Source organism: Amphiura filiformis, chromosome 4, assembly GCF_039555335.1.
Source record: "Amphiura filiformis chromosome 4, Afil_fr2py, whole genome shotgun sequence".
Lineage (NCBI taxonomy): Eukaryota > Metazoa > Echinodermata > Ophiuroidea > Amphilepidida > Amphiuridae > Amphiura > Amphiura filiformis.
Window position 1 is genome coordinate 82,690,445 of NC_092631.1, and position 26,097 is coordinate 82,716,541.

The window sequence follows — 26,097 nt, forward strand, 5'->3', positions numbered from 1 at the left end:
TCAAGTAGCAGCAATCATTCTACAGTCATTATGTAGGTCCTATACTGTTTTCTAGTCCATTTTTGAGTTATTGAAAAATCCATCAAAATAGTTTAGAAGATATATGTTCCTATGATACCAAAGCAACAAAAAAGTGAAAGTGAATATAAAAATAGCATACTAGATGTATTCCAGTAGTCAATAAACCAAAGGAAATTGATGATAAACTTGTGAGTCTGTACAGGTTGAGGATTAGTGTAAATTGCTACCATCAGATCAGTGCATTGATCAAATGCATGATATATCATGTTTATTTATTTGGATCATTATTTAAATTGACTACCACTTGGCTCGTTGCTTGATCACATCACATAAAATTCTACCAAATACTGATGATAATCAGCATTACATGTTAGCTGCATATGATTGGAGTCAGTGCTCTGATGGTAGCAATTTACACTAATCCTCAACCTGTACAGACTCTCAGTTTATCATCGATTTCCTTTGCTTTATTGACTACTGGAATACATCTCAATATGCTTTTCTTATATTTAAAACACCTACACAGCACTATAATATTGCTTGATGATGATCCGTGTGGAGACAAAAATATGGGTCTTGATGGTATCAGTCTCAAGCAAAATGATCAAGCCACGCTTAACCCTAATGCCCAAGTACTTTTTAGCAAATGGAAAGGAAAGGAACAAATAAGGAGAGAAGATGAACAAAGTTATTTGTTTTGGTCAAGATTTGAACCCTGTCACCCCTGGCATGCCATGCACTCAGGCAAGAGATTGAAAACTGCCTGAAAACCAAGTCACGAAGGCAATTTGGCCTTAAAAGGCCCAAAACAGGCTGAAAAAATTAAAATGCGTAAATTTGGACAACAAAACTACCTGACTTCAGGCAATAGCCTGCAAATTCTCATGCTTGTGCACTAAGTCAGCGACCGGTAGCCACAGGTGTTTCACTGGCCCAGCCAACAAAACAGTGTGTATATATCACTTAATGTGATTGCATCATCGCATCATGTGGGATGCATGCATGCACAGTGGATATATCACATACACTTTTGTAGTATCTGGGAGGGTTAGGGCTATAGCAATGGTTACAGGATGGATTTGTAAAGGTTGCACCAAATAATTTAAAACTTTTGAAGCTACAGAACCCAGCAAGTACCAAGTAGGCCTAAAGCAAACCCAAACTTATCTCCAATTTCGTAACAAAAACCCTCATTTTTACTTTGAGTTTATGAGTAATAAAGAAGTGACATGTAAATTGGTAGTTATCCATTTCTATTAAATGGAAATGAAGGAATAAGTATAAAACATATTGGATAAGGAAGGCACAAATACTCAACAAATAAGTTCCACATGTGAAATTTGACGAAAAACAGCGCTGAAACTCCACAGAGCTTATATGCATGTCAACACTTAAATAGGACTTTGATAATTAGGGGTTGACATTTCTATAAAGCATCAATTCTTTTCCACAGTTCACTAACATGATTATTGTTTAGTTCTCATAACAAGCTTGCGTACACCAAGATATGAGGCAGTTTCCCAAGAATGCATAATAATAATAGTATTGCCTTACAAAAGCACTGATTAATGAACTTGACATTGCAGGATGAGAATATGTGATTGTTCCAATGAAAGGTAAAGTGACTTGCTCATTTGAATAGGAACAAATAAATGAATAAAATCTTGGTGTGGTGAAATACATAGTTGGTTTCAATTAAATCTGATGGATTAATCGTAATGGGTCACTCCTCTATTTCCTAATGTTGGTAATTATTATGAAAGATACCTATGAAATTTAAGAGGTACTGACACATTGTATTGAAAGAGCTTGCCATTCATTACAGGTTTTGTGTTGTTGTTTGGGGCCAATGCATAACTTTCAAATGCATGTTTATGTTTATTCGTGAAAAGAATCAAGTCACACTCTAGTAGCTTGGTCAATGAATTAGGTGCCGATACTTCATGATCAGCTTCATACAGCCAATCAGGACCCTACTTCTTCATTCAGCTATTATCAGGACCCTATTTCAGTACATATGCTGTACATGAACACACACAACATCAGAAATAGTGCCAAAGAACATCAGACGAAAAGTGTAACATATGCATTATACTAAGGATAAGAGTATCATGGGAACATGATGGATAATGAAGTATTTTGTAGTTGGAGTGAGTGCCACAGAGTCCTTGCTGGTCAGAAGGTTCACCAAAGCAGCCACACCTATACACTGACTAAAGGAATGCATTATATTTTTAACGAAACTGTAGTGTACCACGATAAAACTTGATGAGTTTGGTAAGCTTAACCATGATATAGGGATGTAGTACTGGAACAGGTGAAGCCTCCAGATCTCTTTGACTAATTGTCTCATGACTACGCAAAATGTAGTAGACTTATGTCAGCCTTGTTTGATGGCATATGACATGATGTCAGCCTCATGTTTCATGACATGACAGTGACTGATGTTGTATGGCATAAAATATTAAGTTGTTCTTCTTAAAAGATCTACCTCCATGTCCTAAGGTAGCTATGACAGCATGCCAAGATGAAATCACTACCATCACCAGGCAGCAATTATACAGGCTGATTAAAAACGAAGTAAACTCATATTGACTCAGCCTGTAAAGAACTTATAAAAGTTCTTAATGCTCTATATGAGGTAGATAGGTTTCATCATATGCTTCATCAATGGAGCAGTCATTTTAATATTAGAATTAGACACATAATACTGTATGATTGTACACAAAACATTTATAAACTGGGGATGTCAGTTGATTAGTAAACAACTAGTACGTTCATTTTGTGCTGTATCATCCAAAGACTTAGCTCTCATTTAATATGCACCGAGGATGCGGATTTTATAAAAGAGGATATGGCACGGTTTTTGGTGCACATAATTCCACCCGTGTGCATTATATAATCCCAATTCATCATTGCCTATAACTTTGATTTTATACAGACCAGCTTCTGAAACACACACATACAAGGTTTGCCCTTTACAGAAAGTTCCTGACCATGTTAGCCAAAGACACACCATATCCACCATTTCATAGATGCAGAGGCACAAACTAATTCACAGCCAGGATCAGCTCCTTAGGGTGAATCAGGGTAATTAGCAGCAGGACATTTAGCAGTAAAATCTTTGTCCAGTTGTCCAGGAGAATTTCAAAAAAGTTTTTCCCATAAGAACAGATGATAGCCCTACAAGGGCTCAAACTCTGTACTGTATTGCACCAGAGTACACTGCCTTACCCCGCATTGGTCTCTACTGAAAACCCACCCATCGATATACCGTAATCGCTGAAAAGGTACCCCATAACCGTGGCACATCTGTAACCTTCAACCAGGAAGACCCCCCTGGGGCCTTACCAATTGAGCTAAATTTGCAGCACACATACACACATCATCATCAACTGGCTAGATTATATAAATTATATGCTTAATACTGACCAGTTCCTCAAAATGTGTCATACCAACATTTGTATACATATCATCTTGGAGTTGTCACATCTCATGGGATATGGTCACATTAAGGAAATATCTCAATACTTTCTTCATATGACAATTTAATTGATCATGCCGGAGAAAGCCAGGCAGTGGCAGGAACATCAAGGTTGTCCGAATTTGCCCATATTTGGTGTAGTAGGGGTGTTTGATGAAATATTCTCACTGAAACTTTTTCAGGATTCTGGCCCCCTTGTTAAGGGTTTATAGCCCTTATTTGTTTTGGTACAATCTACACCCTTAAAAATGGATGAATTTTTCCTGAATTTAAGCCAATTTTGTATTCTCATTTTTTCTCAGTGGTTGAAGTTATTTAAGTAAATTAAGTATTTGTAGGAGACATCTACCCCGGGCATTACAGGGAACAATTGACATTCAACCAACCCCTATCATTTGGCTCTAGGGGGTGTCTAAACATACCCCCCTCAAAATGTCTTAAAAAAATGAATTTTTATTTGATGAATTCAAATGCAAATATAAAAAATATACATCAAAATTTTGATTTTTGTTGGTGTCATTAGAGTGACCCAACATGTGGCTGTGAGAAACAAATTAGAATATCTTGGGGCGGTGTTGCTTTTTTTCAGAAAATACAGTGTTTCTATGTGGTATTTTTAGCAATATTACAAACTGAAAATATTGTAATATTAATGAATACGTGATTATTTCAACTACATACTTTATTTAGAGCTGGTTATTAAGTTGTGTAATGTTTTAAACTTAAATATCATGGATAACAAAAGCAAAATGTTACTAAAATTTAAGTGTTTCTAGATTTTATTCGATCTAAATTGAGAAAAACCTAAAATACTTGGTCAAACACTTGGGAATTTTAAAGAACAGTTTGATTGAACAAACCGCTTATGAACAGATTCAAACAAAAGTAAGAAATAAACAATTATTTGGTAAGCAGCACTCCTTAGGATTTAAATCATGATCATACAACATTACTTAGCATCAACATATAAATATGAGTTATTATAGACCTTCAATTCAGTTTTTTATTAGTGCATAATCATGATGACACTTTGCATGTTACCGTTCTTTCCGACGCCGAATTGTACTACATGTAGCTGAGGACAGGCAAGTGTCAAAATGATATTCTAGCTTACACATAAGAAGTTGTATGGAACTGAAAGCAGGCCCGTAGCTAGGGGGGTGCGGGGGTGCGACGCACCCCCCCCAAATGCCAATGACCCAAAAAGTCCACTTTTTTTGACCCAAAAGTCCCATTTGCGAGCGTAGCGAGTGACAAAATAGAGGTTTTTTTATGCCTTTTTGGTCCAAAAATGTCCAAATCCGCCCCCAACAGTCCATCAAGGTCCAAATTTTGAAAAAAGGTCCACTTTTTTCAAAATCAGCACCCCCAAAATAAATCCTGGCTACGGGCCTGACTGAAAGTGCAATGTTTACATTGCTTTGAGGAATCACTACATTAAGATCAATGTATTGTTGTTTTCACGCTGCTTTTGGAAATGTTGATTTGTTTTCATCTTCCTCCAAATGAACCAACCTTAAGCTGTAGGCCTAGACTGTGGGAAACAAATCAGAGTATCTTTGGATGGTGTTGCTTGGTTTAATAGAAAATTCAGTGTTTCTATGGTATTTTAGCAATTAAGATCACAAAACTGAAAATCTCCGTTAAGGAAGCACATGTCTTTTAAGGTATTTCTTCAATTATAAAGTTGACTAAAGTTACCAAGCTGATAATAAATAGAAAAATAAACATTACTAAACCTTTAAAATGTAGATGTTTTTATATCTCATTTGATTAAAAAATCATAAAGCTGAAAGATATCGTATGTCTTTCATGCATTATGCCATGTTGCACGATACTAAAATCGAATGAACATGATGTATGCCAGAATCTTATGCAAGAATAGTATCATAAGAATAAATATTCTTAAGTAGATCTTGAGGTTCATTTGCTTCAGCAACAAGTGTCAACATTATTTTCGAGTTGACTTGACATCTAATGATCTTGTTTGGAGCTGAAAGTTCAAAGTTACATTCCTCTAAGCCATCTACAAATTGTCACAACGTAGATTGGCTGTGCACTTATTTGCTTTGTTTACAAATATCACAATCAGCCTATAAATAATATAATGTAAGAAAACAAAATGTTACCTCATACTGGTGTTTGAAATACAATTATCGTGGCATTGTTGAAAATGTCTATTAACAAGTTACAAAGTAACCACTAAAGAAAAAAGAATAAAGCAGGATACTCGCAATATTAATTTTAGGTAACTCAAATGGAAATCTGTTACTTTTTGTTGGACATTGCAAAAAAGACAAGATTCTTGGATTTTACTCAATCGTCCATTGATATTTCTGATCCTGATAATCATGATAATATAGAACAACTCATCCCAACTTAGGGTAAATAGGCCTATACTCGGTCACTTAAGAAACAACCCGCTCTATTTCTTGTGTAAATAATTATAAAAGTTAGCTATATGGGAACGTGTATTCCCCACAACATCCGGTTTAACATACCCTGCATGACATCTTCCATTGAACTTATATTGGAAGTACAAGGTCAAAAGGTCAAAGTTGACGACAACGCCTATTCTCGGTCACTAAACTCCTATTCTCGGTCACCGTATAGTTTTTCTATACCTATTCTCGGTCATTCTCTTTGGAAGCCTGGTTGATCGGTATGATGCGGTTTTGATAACTTAAACGCATAATAAAAATACGTGTGCAGTGTTCTCAGATATATTGACAAGGACCGATCCTTTCAAAACGGTTTATTGGCAAACATTTTCGTACCATCCTATCGGGGTCCGAGGCGGTCATATTTTTGTGGGAGCGCTTTGGCGGAATGCGGTGGCACGCCCGGCGCGTCGTGACTTTCTTGTCGGCAGCTACCGCCGCCGGGCGCACCTGTAGGCTAACTTGACGCGTATGATCAATGATGATGGTTAAATTAATGAAAGAGAACAATGACAGAACCAGTCCGGGGAACCAGGTAATATGATGTAGGCCTAGCTTTAAAAAGATTGAAGGACTAACCTAGATATATTATTCAATTTGACGATCCTAAATGTCCTTTCTAAAAAAAAAAGAGCGGTATCGCGGTAGTCGGGTGATCGATTCGGCGCTTTACTAATTATTATTAGGCACAATCATGGTGACCCAAGTCTGCATGCAGCGCAGGGCTGTCAACTTCTCGGCCGACTAAAAATAATTATTGTTTAAGTAGGTGGTTGTGGGCCTATAATAACCTAGAAACATTTTTTTAAACCAAATGTATCTTTTCTCCCCCTCTTTTCTCCCCCACTTTTTAAACAAAATTGCTATTGCAATACCGGATACCGCGCCGTCCAATGCCACATGTTAATATTCAGATTTTTTTTTCACTTTATTCTTTGGACGATCCGTATGATTTTACCTTGGCGTGATGCATGAGAGTTGACATTGCTTAGGGCTGTGCATAATTATGAGCCTTGTGGGAGGGTAAGGGGGGGCTGGCAAGCCAGAAATAATTAATTCAAGACAAGCGACTCCCGATCAGGGGTGATTTGTATGTCCCTACCCCTTAATATTGTCACATTTTACGATGTTAATGAATATTAACATTTTCGTACAGTTTATGTCTATCTATTACCTGACAACTAATGGTTTAATTGCTTTTAAAATAATACCAGAAAGTTAGAACTATCAATTAGCTACATAGGCTACTGATACCAAAATGAATTCATTTTAATCATTAAAACTTGAGTTTTGGAGATTTGTAGGTTCCCTACACCCCTTAATATTGTCATATTTTACGCTGTTAGACATGGAATAATAAAATTTTTCTCATATTTTATGTCTATCTACCTGACAACTAATGGTTTAATTGCTTTTAAAATATTACTAGAAAGTTAGAACTATCCATTAGCTACTTATTGTTACCAAAATGAATTAATTTTCATCAATAAAACTTGAGTTTTGGTGATTTGAATGTCCCCTACACCTTAATATTGTCATATTTTACGCTGCTACACATGAAAAATTTATATTGTTTAACATTTTATGTCTATCCAACAAAGAACTAATGGTTATTTTGCTTCAAAAGATTACAACAACCAAATAGCTATATATTGATGCCAAAATGAATAAATTATAATGAATAAACGCCGAGTTATATTGGTTTGTACGTCCCCTACCCCTTAATATTGTCATATTTAGACATTGGAAAATTAACATTTTCTCACATTTTATGTCTATCTGATGGTTTTTCAGTTAAAAATAATACTGGAAAGTTAGAACAATAAATTAGCTACATGTTGATACCAAAATGAATTCATTATTATGAGTAAAGGTTGAGTTATGGTGGTTTTATTTCCCTAACCCTTAATAATACCATATTTGACATGGTTATACATGGAAAATTAACCTTTTCTTACATTTTAAGTCTATCTACCTGACAATTAATGTTTGCTTTGCTTTAAAATAATACTAAAACGTTTGAACAATCAATTAGCTACATTTTAATTCCAAAATGAATTCATTATCATGAGTTGAAGATGAGTTATGATGGTTTATATTTCCCCTACCCCTTAATATTGTTACACACGCTGCTACATGTGGAAAAGTAACTATTTTTTACATTTTCAGACTATTTTCCTGACAAGCAGTGGTTGATCTCACCCGCACCTATAAATATTCAAAATATTACATGAATGGTAACTTATCAAACACATTTTGTTAATAGAACTTATATAGTTCAGCCGAGTGACATATCAAGACACGTGAAACACCCCAACCCCGAACCCTATACACACCCCACACCTACCCCCACATACCCACCCCAACCCACAAAAACAAACCAACATGCAAACAAACATGCACATCATATAAATCTTTGAACCAGAACATCAATGTTTGCCTAGATATTCTTGATATTAAAAACAAAATAAAAAATGGAAACTTAATATTGAAAATAGAAATTGGCACAATAGTAAAATTTGAAGCCTGTGTCAAAAAACACCCACCCTACACATTGTTGTGAAAAATCTGATTTTCTATTAGCGTATGGACTGGCTACTTCCAATCATGATCTAATGAATCCTATGTTTGCTTTCAAATAATACTAGGAAGTTAGAACAATCAATTAGCTACATATTCATACCAAAATAAATTCATTATTATGAGTAAAAGTTGAGTTATGGGAATTTATATCTCCCCTACCCCTTAATTTTGTCCTATTTTCGTGATTTTATGTGATTATACGTCCATATATAAAATGACCTGTAAAAAAATGTGATACCACAATTTGAAACCACTACCTACCTAGCCGTAGGTGTGAATGAACTCCTTATTTAGGGCCCCTGTGTGATCTTGCTCCTGGACTAAACCATTATAAGAATATCACAATAGCGCTAATATAATCCCTCTAGGAGAATTCATAGCATAATTGCGCTAATAACACGCTATAGAGCCTAAACCATTTACAGAATAGCACAATAGCGCTAATAGCACGCTGCCTAAACCATTTTAAGAGTAGCACAATATCGCTAATAACACACTATAAGGCCTAAACCATTTTAAGAATAGTACAATGGCGCTATCAGCATCCCTCCAAGTGTACTAGAATTCAAAATAACATAATTAAGATAATAACGCATTATAGGCCCCACGACCCTCAAACCATTTCCAGAGCACAATAGCACTAATAGCACGCTATAAGGCCTAAACCATAGAACTAATAACACGCTATAAGGCCTAAACCATTTTAATAATAACACAACAGTGCTAATAACATCCCTTAAAGTGTAGGCCTAATAGGAGAACTCAAAAATAGCATAGGCCTAATTAGCTTAATAACATTTAAAGCCATTTTAATGTCCCTAATGGTTTTATATTCTAAGTCCTCAAAAATAACACTGTCGAGGCACAAATAGCATACCCATGAAAATAGCGGTGCTATTTGTGCTAATAATATGTGTATAATGTAATTAACAAAATTGCGCTACTAGCACGTGTAGGTCCAAGGAGAGTGTATGCTATCTGCGCAATTGTGAGTTATAGCGCCTTTCTCGGTCCACGGCAGGAGCCATTTTTGCAGACAAAATAATGACATTGTTTACCCAATTTTTCCGACCGAGAATACGACAGGATAGGAGGGGGTAAGGAAGGAGTAGGGGGGTGTCGGGCGCGCGCCGACAGTCACAAATAATTTCTCATCGCTCATTTGTATTCGACAAATGGCTATAATCAAGCCTTTTACAGAAAAATGCAACACTCTCATGTGCGCATGCATGATCATTTCTAGGACGCATGGCAACAACGATGTCAACATAGGCCTAGCTCAAACGGTTGAACACTGACCGAGAATAGGAATGCCAACGAATTGTGATGCCTATTATCGAAACTCCTGTTTCTATGGGAATTTACATAAATACAACACCAATCATTTGCTATGGTGTTATTTACGATGCAGATGGATCAACTTGTTAAAATTAAAGCTTTAAAACATGGTAAAATGCATGTACAATTTCGCATCACTGATTATATTACAATATCACCATTTTAAACCTCTTAAATGACGTTATTATATTTTTTTAATGCCGATATTTCAGGTCACCATACAATCTAAAAAGCTATTATTTGAGGTGAGCTGTGCTGCCGTGACCTTGAAAAGTCATCAAAACCTGCAGCACCGGTACGGCTAAATGGTTTATAGTCGCAAAGTTCGGAAGACACGGCTAAAATTAAAGCAACGATCGTCAGCGGTAAAACTGACCGAGAATAGGCGTGTGACCGAGAATAGGCGTATTGACCCTACCCAATATTTTATTGAAAAGTATACAATATTTCAAGCACAATCTAAGTATTCCAGCCAGAATAGATACTTTGATTAAATCATATATATCAAACATGTTTTACTTCTCAAGTATTTATGATGTCTTGCAGTTATATTATTTCCAGTTCAAATATGCATGCAGAAGCATTCAAAGGTCATTTTATGACTGTGCAAGTTATCTAGGTTATTTTATTCTCAGGAACAAATATAGATATCATGATGTTCCAAGAAGTTTGCTTTTTAATAAACAAAATATGGATTGGTACCAATCGCTTTAATACAACCTGTATATCTCAAGCATGTAAATGTAGGCCTATGAATTACATTCCAGACCTATGTCCAAAAAATACATTTCTAAAATTTGACCTCTGCATGGCCTTTGACCTGACCCGTGCAAAATGTTCCTCTGGTCATGAGGTTTGTTGTCACTGAGCTTGAGCCCATACCCCTTACAGATGTCCAGAAAAAGAAATGATAAGATTTGACCCCCGATAACCTTTGACCTGACCCCTGCAAAGTGTTCCAAAATATTCCCCTAGTCATTAAGTTTGTTGTCAAAGAGTTTGAGTCCCGTACCCCTTACAGATGTACAGAAAATGCATTTCTAAAATTTGACCTCTGCATGACCTTTGCCCTGACCCCTGTAAAATGTTCCCCTGGTCATGAGATTTGTTGTCACCGAGTTTGAGCCCCATAACCCTTACGGATGTTGAGATAATGCAATTATAAGATTTTACCCCCTCAAGGACCTTTGACCTCAATTCTTTGTTCAACTTTTAGACGTTAGCTAAAGCCGATGCAGGTATTCACGTGACGTCATTGTGTTATGTAATTTGTGGAAGAAGAAGGATTTTTAGTGAAAATCACATTTTGACCATAATGACCTTTGGATGACCTTTGACCCCGAGTTGGTCATGTAACATTTGTGCCCCCACCCATTGGTCCTTGTGACCAAATATGGTTACATTGGCCTATAGCATATGGCTACGATGGCTCATTACAAGTTTGACAGAAGAAAGAAAGAAGAACTGTCCAAAAACAGTACAATTAGAAGGAATCGCAAATTGGAAATTTGCGATTGTAATTGAATAAAATCCTGGTTTGATTTAGTGAATATTTCAGTATTTATAAGGCAGTTGCAGTTCAAGCAGTATAGCATGAAATTGAAGATCATAAAAGGCCATATCTGCCCCAGCTACTATAGCTAGGCCTACTAGAACTACATCCTATGGCTAAGATTCTTGGGCACTTGCAGTATAGTGTTTCTAGAATAATTATTTGTGAATGTAAACTGTGATCCAATTTATTTGAAATTATTAACTTGCTCCTTTATAAACTCTTGTGATTTATGTTAATTATCAGCTATTATCACAGTAACCAACTATTAAATATCCTAGTTTCTTACTCACAACATTGAGGGCTTTTAGGCATACCTTTTATTAATATATAAAAACAATATAATGATATAATTAAATAATGCATACACAATAGGCCTACATAATGGACCTACATTTATATTGCAATTTTGTTCATCATGGTTTATCACAAGGTAGTCTTGCATTCAGTATTTCTGTTTTGTATTTTACTCAGAGAGCTAAATATGAATTGTTTTGTATTTAGAAACACTTCTGCAGACTTGACATGATTCTGTTTAGAAAAATCTAAAACAATGTCACCATATGAAAACTTTTAAAGCATTTTAAGACTAAAAATAGAATTGTCACATTCAGTTTCCTCCCATTTTTAGACTTACAATATCATTTTCAAGAAATTTATTAGGCGAAAATACTGTCTAGAAACACCAATTTTATGCAAATTCACATAATCACCGAATCTACCATTTATTGTTTGGAGTAGACCAATATAGCCTCAAAATGTTGACATTAAAAAAAATCAATATTTAAGATGTATATTTTCATAAAAGGGCTTTAAAAATTACACTTTTTTCACATTTTTAAAAATGCTAAAGAGGGTAACATTGATGACCCCCTCCTGAAAACCCAAGACCCCAATCATTGCAATTTTAAGTTCTATATTACAAATAAACTATGCTCTTGACAAATATTTCAAAATAAAATCCAATCGAGAAGTTGCTGATAGAAAAATAACTTCATAAACTTTGTCATTTTTCACCTGTTTTCACAGCAATTTACCTGTGTCAAAAGCCCCAAATTAGGGGGTACCCATATCTCCCTACCCAGGGGGGTCAGGTGGGTCTAGTCTGGCATGTGAAAATATGTCATCCAGTACATCAATCTTACAAAGTATGAACCGATTTGGCCAACCTTCATGTTCCCAGATTTTGTCATATTGCCTGGATCTCTCTGGCATGGACAATTAAGCTTACAGGTCTATCAAAGGCAATCCTGTGATTTCCTGTGAGTTTCGTACTGATACAAATCAGATAAGATCTCTATGCTGCCTTCACAGATTGTCTTAAATACAAACCCTAATGTCACATTCTCAATTGTCAAAGGCAGCATTCATTGACCAATAGCAACAGGTCTTAGACACATGGACCTTGGCTGAACAATTGGACTACCATAATGCACATTATCTGAAATATACTTATGACTTTAATTTTACCTCCATTTGAAAAATAATGCAATACACTGCACCAGTGACTGTAAGTGGATTTTTCAAATGCCTATCTAAGGTGGTTGTACTCCATACAACCGTGCTACTAGAATTTTCTTATTCAACTTGATATCAAACAGACCTGACATGAAATGGTTTAGAATTTATAACTGAGGTTCTTGAGATCATGCATCACCTTTCATCCTGGTTGTGATGGTTTCTTGTAGGTCAATTAGGGTACTGCACTTTATAACTACATGTGCAACACAGGATAGCTAGCAATTGGGTTACTTTCAATACCTTTAGCATGGTGTTATAAATCACTATTATTATCAGTAATTTCTTACCTTTACTATCTAAAATTCAGTAGCAAATTGCAATCGTACACTTCAAGGTAGTTAGTTTAGATTATGTTCAGGCACATATTAACGATACAATCTGTTGAAATTGCCAGAAATTGATTAACTAATCATAATATTCACACCTAACACATATGAACAAACTTGTCAACACATGTAGCTTCCTATAAATCTCACACTATAATACCGCATCAATACGTGCTAATCACCAAAATCAAATTGCCTATAAGTCTCATCTTACACCGCACACGTATCCCACCAAATGTTTCACCAAAAACCAGGGGTATCAAATAATGTCAATAAATCTTGAAGGATACTGACACCATGTTCATTACTTGTTAAATGTACTTTCTTTCATCACACTCATTTCCTAGCAGAGAAATACAAGCGCTCCCATGAGAGGACGATTAAGCATGATCTTACATTCATAGAGGGAAACCAGGGACTAACCGGTAATTCTTACCATTTCCAAAATTTGTCAAACAGTGAGCAGAATGGATGATTTTGCATCGTCATAAAACCAAAGACTTTTGATATTAAAGGTATATAGAGCTATCTGTACAGATTCCATCATGTAGGTATTGCCAAATTCAACAGCCCATTTTTCAAAGCGGCATTGTCTATACCAAGAACCCCTGCACTATTACTGGACATGTTTTTACCCAGGTAGTTTTTTTTTTCATATGGATATCAAATACAAAAATTAGGTAATGAAATTCTGCTCATTTTGTGACTAAACTGGGCTCTTGATTGACCATTACAGCACTAGGAGGGTTAAGCCAGGTAAGCTTATAATTACTTCATCTGTGTAGATTAATATCATTAAGTACAACTCACAATGAGCTGTAATGTTGTCAAAACTATTAACTTGAAGCTAACCATTCACCAAATCAAACTTGCCATCATATGCAAGTTGTAGTTCATTTCCTAGCAAAGAATTTAATGCTCTGCGTGCTAGCCATAGGCTTCAACATAAAGAGTCCAAGTTTTGTGATATTTTCTCAAAATATCAAGAGCTATCTCAAGAACCACTAAACCAATACTGGGCTTGTTTATACTCATTTTAATGCATTTTTCATGCTGATTTCTAATATGCTCATGAAAATTCACAATTCTGAAATTGTTAAATTCTCTAAAAAATGTTGAAACTTTTCATCTACAGTCAACACCCGCATAGAGAGAGTTATAATAAAGTTGTAATGAACAAATTTGTTATAAGATGCAATCTCTCTGTTGAAGATTCTGGCGATTGCAACTCAATGAGTAACCAAGCATGCTGTAGATGTGTCAAGATCAAGCAAAAAGAGGTCTTGAACTTCTTTGTCACTTTATTGTTTCTGAAACATTTGTTCAATAACCTATTGTGCTTGACATCTTCACATAATTCTTTATGAGAAAATGGTATGAATTTCACAAATTGTTCGCTATTCAAGCTATAGATTCCAAAATTCATGTCCATGTTATACAAACATGCAAAATTTCAAAGAAACCCAAATAATTAAATCATATTCAAAGCAGAATCAAGCAGCATTGCAGGTTGTACTACTTTGACCTAATTTAAGAAGTACAGATTACTAGCGCCCAATCAAATGTGCTTTCTCTCTGTTCTTGCGCTCACAAATTCAGTTGCATTAGTAGCAATAATAGAGTTCTATGAATTGGCCTATATATAGCATGTATAATATCATTTATAGCCTGGCCTGTTGTCATTAGTTGACACAGGTAATTGATCATTCATTAGGGTTCATCAACCACACCCTATCAAGTATCTAAGAATCTGGTACTTATAGGAGCAGTGAAGCTTGTCACAAAAAACCGCAAACTCAGGTATGTTTATAGCAAAGCAAAACTATGTTTTAATAGCTTCAGCCAAGTAAGAGTTTGTGATGCATGGGAAAAGATACTCATACAGCCAGCTGAAGATGAGCACTTGGCAGAAAATTCTAGAACTGCCACTCTCCCCAGAAAATCTGATTGGGGTAACGTTTTCAGGTTAGAAATAGGGTAAGGATTCTGTTTAGGCCCACTGACCTAAAGCTGCTCTGAATGCCTTTTTGTATCCTAGTGCTTTTGACCCAATTTGCATCTTTGGGTGACTGTCCGGGATCATTCCAGCAGAAAGCAAATTGCTTAAATCTGTGGCAAAATGTTGGGCTGCTTAAAGCAATAAGGTCAGTCCCTGGGTGACAACTCTTGTGATTGTTTGGAGACAGGTAAGTCCTATAAACATAGTATAATTTGTTTTGTATAGCTTACCTTCTCCCTCCCCATCTATAATAAACCTGTAAGTGGGACAAATTAACATCAGGCTGACATCATGTCCTATGCCATTAATGTTTTAGGAGCATACAAGAAATGCATTCAACATTTTAAATCTCATTTCTCCCAAACAAAACTTATTTCATTCCTAGCATTTCATCAATCTTTTGGTTTGTCCCCTTATGGATGTTGGTTACCAGCTACCTGATAATGGCGGCTACAGGTTCAGTTAGCATCATGTACAGTTCCCTGAAGACCACAGTTTTATCTCAAATTCCGCACTCTTTAATTGAATTGTGTACAGCGGATTTCTATTCCAACATGTGCTTGAATTATTTTTAGTGAGCTGCCTTCTATTACATAAAATACTAATAGGAAGTTGTACCTATATTCATCGTATAATCTATATAAAACATCAACTTGTGTATCCTCATAAGGACTCTCTTGAGTCTCTGCAACACACATCTCCTGTCACTATTGGGCTACTATTTAACACAAAGCAAACTGGACATGGCTGTAATAGAATTAATTAAATCAAAATGTAAGAAATTACATAGAACCAAGTACTCCAACCATCATCAAGCTATACTATTTTTCAGCCTGATGTGGCAGTGACGTCAATGCATTGAGGCATCTGTTTTGCACACGTATCTATGCGACATCTTTTAGCGTCTGCGTATGTACGCCAGTGCTATGAGGGAATGCTTTGGATTTGAAACTGTGCCCAATCAAATACGCACTGACATCACTGCCACACTAAGGTGAAAAATAATATAGTAATTGCATAAACTTACAACCTCATGAAAAACCTGTATAATTATACATAAGTAAGTTTATCAAAGCCTGTGTAAGAGATGGTATCAGCCCCCCTCTGGGTCTGCCCCTAGTAAACATGTCATCATTCCCATCAGATTGACCCATGGGATTCCAGTTGGGAGTGTAGCTTTCGGTACGGAATACAAGTTTTATTAGCAGGCTTCCTTTAACCACACCATAGATCCACTTTTTTCCCATACGTTGTTTTTATAACATTAACAGTGTTCCATGACCGAGAAATTCAACTTGGGTTATCCTGGGCCAAGACCTGTCAAATACCTACTCAAAGTCGTGTTGATTTAAAAAGATCTCTTATTTGCATTAATCATATGGCAATGATTTTTCAAAGAACCTGATGAGAGCAAGATAAGTTCATGTATGATTGCATTGACATTTGTAACCAAAGTCTGCTGAAATAAAACATCATAGCTTTAGAAGTAATATGATTTTCCTTTTGCCGTAAGTTACGTTTTTCCTGGTTAGGACTGTCATTTTCTGAAGGAAAATTGAAGGATTTTGGTACATGAAAGCTTTCACTTTTGGTCATATACCACAGAAGAATGTGTTTCAATTGTTATGCAATTTATGGCAAGAAAATTAATGTTGATATCTGGTTCAGCTTTCTGGCTATATGAACCAGATAATAAGATTGAATTTTTGTCAGAATTAAGTCAAAAGAAACTTGTCAGATTCTACATCTGTCAGAAATACAGAGCAGGAAGAAAATTGTGATTTCAATCATGTCTTAGGATAATAAAGGGTGTGTACACTGATGAGCATTGGGCTATTCCAGTTGAAATCCATACACCCCCTATGGAAGAAGTCACCTTCAAATGGAGCTACCTAAATAGGTGACTACATTTGAAATCTACACTCCCTATGTGGGAGGTTAAGGTCATGTCTTCTACAGGGGGTGTATGGATTTCAACTGGAATAGCTCATTATCAGCCTGTTAAATTGATTACAAGCAAGAACATCGCCTATCTAACAACACTGCCCTCTATATTTCTAAAATGGCCTCATGAGTGTTACGCATGCTTGTAATTTACGATTTTTAAAGTCAAGTGGTATCATCTAACGTCATCATCAACTTTCTAGTAATTGTACCCGCTTCAAACTCTATATAACTTTTAGAAGTTACGCTGGTTAACTTTGCGGCCTGAGAAAAGAGGGGGTGCTTTAATCTCTGATAAGACTGAATGATTTTTAAGTGATTGATAGCTCCCATGAGGCCCTGTGTGTCTCCACCATACTTGCATCCTCCAAGTGCCACGTTACGCTGTACTGATTATCATGTTTGCTTAGTTTTCTAGCCTCTAAACTATTAGCAGGAAGATCTTAATGCAATACAGTTGCATATTGACAGCTGAATACAAGAAGGCTGTAAATTGCTTTGTTAATATCATTCACTTACAAATTATTGCATTCATCTGACAAAGTTTAATGTGAACATTTAGTAATTTCTATGCATTCACAACAAGTTGGTAGTAATACTCACAACATATTACCTGGACTCACTAACCTTGCTGACAACAAAGGCAATGTACGGGGTGTGCATATAGCAGTAATTGTCATGACATAGGCAACATTGAGCAATATCAAGATTTACAATACTACCGCTACCTACAAAACATATGAAGTCAGTAAGGGTTCAAACAGCTTCTTCATAATTCTATAAATGCCCATATATCCGTTACAGCCTGATTTGAGCCCAAAGCCAAAGTGCATTTCCAAACAGTAAAAAAAATACTTGAAGCAAAACTTTTAGTTTGATAAAATTTTAAGTTATTGATTGTTGGTTGTACAGTGTTGGTATAGGTTTGCCACAAAATAAATTGATGACAACACAATGCATATAGGAGAGAACGGGTGAGCATAATGTATCGGTCTTCAACCTACATAACTCAGGTCCTGGGTTTGAGTCCTGGTTGTTCCCAAGTGGCTTTATGTGCTATTATTCCTTACAAACTTTTGCCACTTTCCTCCTGTATCTAAAATGGGACTTTCTTCCCTTCAGTGTATTGCTCTAGTATCTTCTGTGTTGAATATGATAAAAGTTAAGTATTGGAAAATGGTGCAAATGGTCTGAGCAACAACTAAATGCCAATACATCCAATCAACTAATCAACCAACCATCATGCTAATAACAAGTCAGTAAATGTTTAAGCCTATGACATCAAATGCTACAACTAAGGTTGCAAGTGATTTTCAATCATTGCCTCAATTCTCCATCCTGATTGCCAGAGAAACTTTACACCACATGCAATGATGACTACAGTCATGTCTGAAACATTGTCACCTAGTGTGGTGTGAAAGTGTTAATTTGGCTGGCGTCCTATGTAATCAGATATGCACAACAGTACCGGTGTAAATAAGCTACTGGGAATTTGGTGGTTGTATTGACACATCGACAATGACGAGCAGACAAGGCTATAATTGAAGCATTATGTGTGAGTGTTTCAGAAGTTGTTACAAAATACCTATCTGCACAAACGGATAACTGCTGACGGCAACAACTAGCACATTGTCACCTTTTGATGTCTGCTGTTATCGTCACATTTTTGATGTCTGCTGTTCCTGTGGATGCATCTTGCAGAGGCAGAGAAATCAGGGTTCAAAATTTGCAGAAGCTTTGCTTGTGCTGCATCAGTAAATGCCTAGATGGTTCTTTATATGTAAATCATATTCAGGGGAGCGCCCAAAAAACCTTAAACCTGGCCTGGAGGGCTGTATAGCTACAGTGTGCCCAAAATAGGCAGAGTTTTTGTGTTTTGACATAAACCCTGGGGGCTCATGTCTCCAAGCCCACCTGGAACCCACCTAATATTTCTTCATAAAAAGTAGCTCCTGTAGGCTAAGAACTGTTATTTGACTGATCCTGGGAAGAAACAAATCATGCACTTTCCAACACCAACACTAAAATATGAAAACTAGGTGTAAAAGTTCCCTATGGGCCACCCTTTATCTCAGTTTCTACCAAGTTTTAGCCTTTTCTGGCTTGAAATTGGATTTGTAATTCAAAATTAAGTTACTGTTACTTTGATCAATCCAGTATATAATGTCTAATTTGAAAAGAAAGTAAGCATGTGGTAAACAGACTGTGATTAAAGTATGTATTGTCTTCAACTGACCACTTGAGTGATCCATACCTGAGTGATCTTGCAAATTCAGTATACTAATATCACCATTAGTTTCAAAGTTCAGACCTGTATGTATTATGCACAGCAACTGACCACTGGGTATTCGTAATATCAAGCAAATCCCAACAGGGTCAAATTGTCCCGAAACAAAATGAAGCAATCGTTTGAACTCTGACTTTAAGGTTGAAAATTGATGGGGGTTAAATATGTGGCCTGTCATTAGAACAAATATTAAGAAAAGAAGACAATTTGTCGTGCATGTGGTTAAAAGTTCCTGTCTCATCATTTAGGGGGTCTCTGAGGACTGGGCAGGGTCTGTTGTAAGCAGACAGATTAATTCATGTCATGCCCGATAACGACGATGACAATGCCACGCTCCATTATCAATCCTACTAAGTGGCTCCTTGCATGCATAGCTTACAAGCAAGCGCACTAAATGAAAATAGACCTCAGCTTACAAATATAACTTGCCATTATCAACTCACCAACTAAACTCACCATCAGATATAGATACATTAAGGGATTGGACTAGAACCAAATTCAAATGGTTTCTGCTCCGACTTAATTTAGATACGTCATCAAATACCCGGGAGAGATTCCTAGAAAAGACTAAATGTTCGTAATGTAGACTAACAGACCCAGTAGACCTGATTGCATAAAAGACACGCAACACAATAAGCACTAAAACAAACACAAGTTCCGAACTTATTGAAACTTTGTGTTAGAGTTTGACGACCTACAATCTGCACTACAAACCTGTGTAAGATATAATTGAAGACCAAATTAAAAAGACTAGTTTGCGTATGACGTCCTGTCAACCAGACCAAAAATGCTGTGCTGCACAGGTCAGCAACCAATCATGCCGCGCTTTTGCCCTGACGTCAGGCGCAAACTAGTCTTTTTAATTCGGTCTTCAATTATAATATACAAGCTGTCAAACGTTGACTCCTTCTTCATCTACAAAATCTACAGGACAAGTGTGATTAATTATAAAGTCGAGGTGGATACAGTGTGTCTCTCAAGTCACAAGGTACTACCCGGCTATCCATTGGGTAGACTTCAGACTGGTATGATAACACAGACTGAATAGGACCAGGCATCCATTTGCACAATGCATCACTCTGAATCTTACCTATATAGGCCAAACATCGTAAATGTCTCTTATATTTAAAAATAAAGGCTTTATGTGTGAGTAGCGCTTTGTAGCGTATCTATGCAGTCATCACATTCATCATTGGTACTATCTTGTATATAAGATCACGTATATGTGATCTTAAGGATGTTACAAGTGCATTTATAATACTTGTCTACAGAATGTATCAAACTGATTGGTGCCCATACTTATTGACAAGCTTTTCTCTTCCAAACTGATATGGCACACTTATCCATAATCACTACAAAATGATGGGTACCAATCATTTTGATACAGTCTATAATCACTGTATTGCATACAAACATTTGTTATAATTGAAGACCAAATTAAAAAGACTAGTTTGTGTATGACGTCCTGTCAACCAGACCAACAATGCCGTACTGCGCAGGTCAGTAACCAATCACGTCACGCATTTGCCCCGATGTCAGACGCAAACTAGTCTTTTTAATTCGGCCTTCAATTTTAGATACTTGGGAAGCTTTCCTAAGCATAAAATTGATCACATGATCATCACATGACCAGCTTGAAATCATCTTGATTCAATGAGCATATATCATGTGATCATACAAGTGACACTTTACATTCCAAACACTCTACTCACTGATTTTGAGTTCCATTGACTTTTCCAATCTGTCGACTCTTTCTGATAGTTTGCCAAGCATGGAACGTAGGAAGCCAATCTCTTGATCTTTCTGAGAAATGGTCTGACCCAATTCACGGATTCTGTCTTCTGAAGTCTAGAAACAGAAAGCAAGGAGCAAATGAAAGAATGTTATTAGTCAGTTAAAGACATATTGAAACAGGGTAAAGACTTTGGAGTCAACAAACATCTCATGTGTGGGTTACTGTGCCCTTCCTTCCCCATGATCCGCCCCTCTCTTATCCTTTCCCATCTGTACCTCCCCATCCTCCTTCCCATCTGCTTGAATCTTCTCTCCCCTTTTGTTTACCTCTGTTGGCCCCATATATCATATTACTCTATGTTAAACTTGCAATTAACAATACATTTTAAACCATTCTTGCACAACCATATTTGATTAGATTAAAACAGTAATACATTATATATTCCATATAATCAAATACGTAAATCATTTTACTTTTTCAATTGTATTGATCAACTGATTTATTTTATTAAAAAGGTATTTCAAGATTTAGTTATATGTTCATTTGAACCTTGTTTCTTTTCAACCAATTCAAGGGAAAACAGAGACATTTAAATTATCAAAACAAAAGCAAATGGTAATAACAGTAACACTACAAGAACATTGTGCTTGGAAACATGATTAATTATAACACCTTCCAAAACACATACAATTTAAGAGAAATGTTAACATAAAGTATAAACAAATTATAGTTAGTTTTAATTATGAAATCATGTTTATTCAAATATTATTTTGTTATTAATTTTAAAAGAAACCGTTTTCCTGCAAAGATATTGAAAATAAAAAAGATTATTACACTAGAAGAGCTATGTATTCCTTGACATAGATGTACCACAAAGCATGGATTGCCACATCATATATCAAACATCAGTTTTGATAAGCTTACCCCACACAAAGTAAATTACACAAAACAGCACAAAGATACTGATCATTTCCTGGATACAAGTCTACGCATCTTGAAAATTAATCCCTTCCTTCACCTGTCCTGATTACGGAGCACACATAATCAACATGCATCATTATAAACAATATTCTACAACTCTCCTGATTAGATGCTTACCTTGCTAGCCATTTTCAAATCATCCAGATACACACTATGGTGATAGGGACCAGTCTGCTACTAAAAAAGTATCATCCACGTAAGGGCGTACAGAGTCAATAATTACTGGTGACTAAAAGAAGATAGGCACTCACCTGCAGGTACTCTTTGATTCCTTCGTACCGGCAGTTAGGTAGATGCTCATTGACTTGCTCCTGGGTGCCTACAAAATGACAGCCGTATTTGTGATGGTCACACTTGCACAGATTACAGGTCTCCAGGTGAGCATCAAGGTTCTGTAATAAAGCACAGTGGTGTTGGCAATTAACCTGGTGGCAGAGGTGGGATTGGGATGATGATCCTGACGAGTCAGGAAGTTGTTTCCATGCAATCATGACCTACACCTGGTTCGCTAATAAGCTTTAAAGGTGTGGTGTCTCTACACCTTAAGTGCTAGCAGCTTTTTCCTCTAAGTGAATCTTTAAGCTTGAGCAATCAGCAGGCAATGAACAATTTTAACTAGTTGGGTAATAATCACTGGATAACTTACTCCTAGCTTGCACGGTGAGTCATTTGACAGAAAAGTTATCGCCCATTATTAGCAGGACTTTATAGTTCTCGGTCACACCCCTGTATGCCAGCTAAGAAAACTAGCCCTTACGTTCCATTTGCCAAACATTGAGCGTTATAATATATGGAATAAGTATTTAACACCATAACTGATTCAGTGATTGGCTAATACTTGTTTCAAGATTTATTCAAAATCTACTTTCAGCCTAAGATTACATGACAAGGTTGTTGTATTTACATACGCCCAAAGATATGGGTGTATTTTGACATAGTTTTGAACAATATGCTTAATTTGAAGGCAAAATGCAAGAAAATGTAATCAAGTTCATATTGTTGGTTGACTAATCAATGTTTTCATAATTGCCTTAATAACTAATTATTAAAGGATTAATCAATGAGTGCCTGTTCTGTAAATCACAATTTCCTTACCTTAAAGGAATCATTTTTGATGAGAAATTGCATATTAAACATTAAAAGAACAGAAAAGAACAGAAAGTATGTATGTAGATAGTACATAGGTCAGCAACCTCTATTCAAAATGAAAATCATGTTACTTTTCTAATAAAATACTGACTATTTTCTCAAATCTTGCCACTTATTTTTAATTACAACTCATATTTTGTAATTTTATTTGCCCTGTTATTGTGCTCATAACCCTCTTGTCTCCATTACCCCATAACCATCCCTCATGTTCCTTTTTCATGATTGCATACAGCAGCCATATCAGTGCTCAAAATCTGCTTGCTTATTTGACCTAGCAACTGTCCCTTCTTTCAAGATTACGAACATGGCAGCTATGAGTCAGGGCGAGGTGACGACCTACTTTACCAGAATCTGGCTCCTCCCATACCGATTCTCTTTCAGGGTTCACTTTTTCGGTAAATCCCATTAGCCTTTGCGATTTAACCCTACATGCGTCACACCAATGCGTATATTTTTCTGTGCATCCACTGTACACAGAAACGATTGTGGCTAATGATGTGTGCATATCCAGAAAGGTGAATTACAGACAGGGCAATTATAATTGTACCCAAGACCTCCTTTGCCTAATTTACCCAGGAACTCCCCCTCTTGTCCTCTTTTAAGATTACAAACATCACGGGCAGCTATGACTGAAATCTTCACCTCCTTCACACATCTATTTGCTTGCTTTAGGCAAAAAAAATAGATTTGTCTCATGTTCCCCACACACATTTTATTTATGCTACACATTTGCTCAAGTAAAACTGCAGAAGTTGAATTTTATTTTGTACTTTTTTTGACATTTTAACGAAATTTAGCCAAAAATTGGCTGTAAAATCAATGTTCAATTTCAATTTTTTTTCTGATTGCACCACAACTCCGAAATTGGCATTGTTCAATTTATAAAAAATAAAATAAAAAACACATACTGCATTAGATTTCAAACTCCCATGGAACATGAGACAAATCTTTTTTTTTTTTTTTGGCTTTACTTAAGAAAACTGTCCTCTCATGTTCATCTTTCAATATTAGACACATGGCAGCTATAACTGTGCTCAGGACAGACCTTCTTGCCTCCAATACCCAGAAATTGTTCCCTTCCAATATTCCTTGTTCAATATACAGCAGGTGATTTATCATCCCATCATTTCCTGCATCAACTATGCTACAGGGTCTGCTTGGCTGGTTTCATACCAACATTAATTTTCAAATATATCAATTGTTCAATAACGGAACACAAGGAATCAGGGAGAATGAGGGAGGGGATTTTAGTTTCCTGAAATTAGTCTTTTACTCCCTGTCAGAAAAAAAAATCATAATACTGTGCTGCTCAATGTAGGTGTATTGGTATTTGCAAAAATGTCCATTTTTCATGCTCCATCCACTGATCCGTACTGATTTTCACATAAATTAGTATTTATCCTGAACAATGACCAAAATACATTTATTAATATGGACAATGGTGGTTCCTTTGGAACAAAAAAAAATCCCTAAATGGGTGCAGTATTTAACATTAATATTTGCATGCAACAGCATAGACCGTCCTATTTTTTTTTAAACAAAGAGTCAAAACTTAATGTGAATTAGTGGATCAACATCAGCATTTTTAGCCTATAGGCCTAGTAAAAGTTGCCAAAATATTGCTGTAATTGATTGATTATGATCTTATTAAGGTGGTTCCACCAACCATAATTGCTTGATAGTAAATGCAAGTACTGCTGAATAAAGACTCCATAAACTGAATTTTTACTTAGTTTTCATACTGCAGCTAGGGAACACGGTGGAATAACACTAATGTTTAATATTTACGCTAGTGGGAATAGAAGTTTCAGGCAAAACAGACCATTAAGTAATCTTCATGTATATTGTTTTAAGTTGCAAACATGTGTATCTTAATAGTCATTGCTTCTGGTTAAACATACAATAGAAACCTGAAATTAGTATCAATGTGGGAAAGCAATGGTTCTACTTAATTCTAAAGTCTGCACAAAAAGTAACTCAACTGTTATAAATACGCCTATAGATTCGGAACAAATAATTGTTTTCACAATATTTCAACATAGAGAGAAGGATGGTTTATTTACACGCATTTTGATACCCCATTCGTCAAATGTCGTTCAATATTAACAATACAGTAGTGCTTTTACAGAAAAAATACCCGAATTTAAAAGTTGCAGTTTACAGCGATCAATGGTTACCGGTATAATGCCAGCACTGTAAACACGTAAAGCCCGCCATTATCTTCGCGCTTACTTCAAATCAATACAAATAACTGCAACTTTTAAATTGGGGTATTTTTCTTTCAAAACACTGCTGTATTGTCAATATTGAACAAAATTGGACAAATGGGGTATCAGAATGCGCGTAAATAAATCATCCTTCTTTTTATGTTGAAATATTGTGAAAACAATTATTAGTTCTGAATCTATAGGCGTATATATAACAGCTGAGTTTCTTATTGTGCAGACTTTACAATGTTATAATTACAGCATTGATGGAATAGGAATGTAATGACTCAATCGAGAATACAACTTACAAATGTGAAAATCTGATCGCAGAGCTGCATGCTAACTATTTAATGACAATTATGGGGCTGCGTGTGAAGCTATTCCCTTTGACCCCTGACCCCTGATTCATAACATCTTTCCCTTATTATTATTGTTTTAAAAAGTTAACAAAAAATTGATATGATGGGAAATATAAGCAATAAAATCCAATTACAAAGTGGGTGCAAAATCTCAACAATGGACACGTATA

The 26,097-nt window shown here is 36.0% G+C and overlaps 1 protein-coding gene across 5 annotated transcripts in view; it reads right to left on the bottom strand.

Annotated features, from left to right (window-relative positions):
* The window catches only part of LOC140151521 (E3 ubiquitin-protein ligase TRAF7-like), a 174,976-nt gene that overhangs the window by 43,870 nt on the left and 105,009 nt on the right, over positions 1-26,097 (bottom strand). For all 5 annotated transcript variants that reach the window (XM_072173889.1, XM_072173888.1, XM_072173891.1 and 2 more), the window contains 2 exons: positions 22,464-22,604; positions 21,209-21,344 (listed from right to left, as the gene is read on the bottom strand). In XM_072173889.1, the coding sequence (XP_072029990.1) occupies positions 21,209-21,344; positions 22,464-22,604 (277 nt within the window). The remainder of the gene's footprint in view (positions 1-21,208; positions 21,345-22,463; positions 22,605-26,097) is intronic.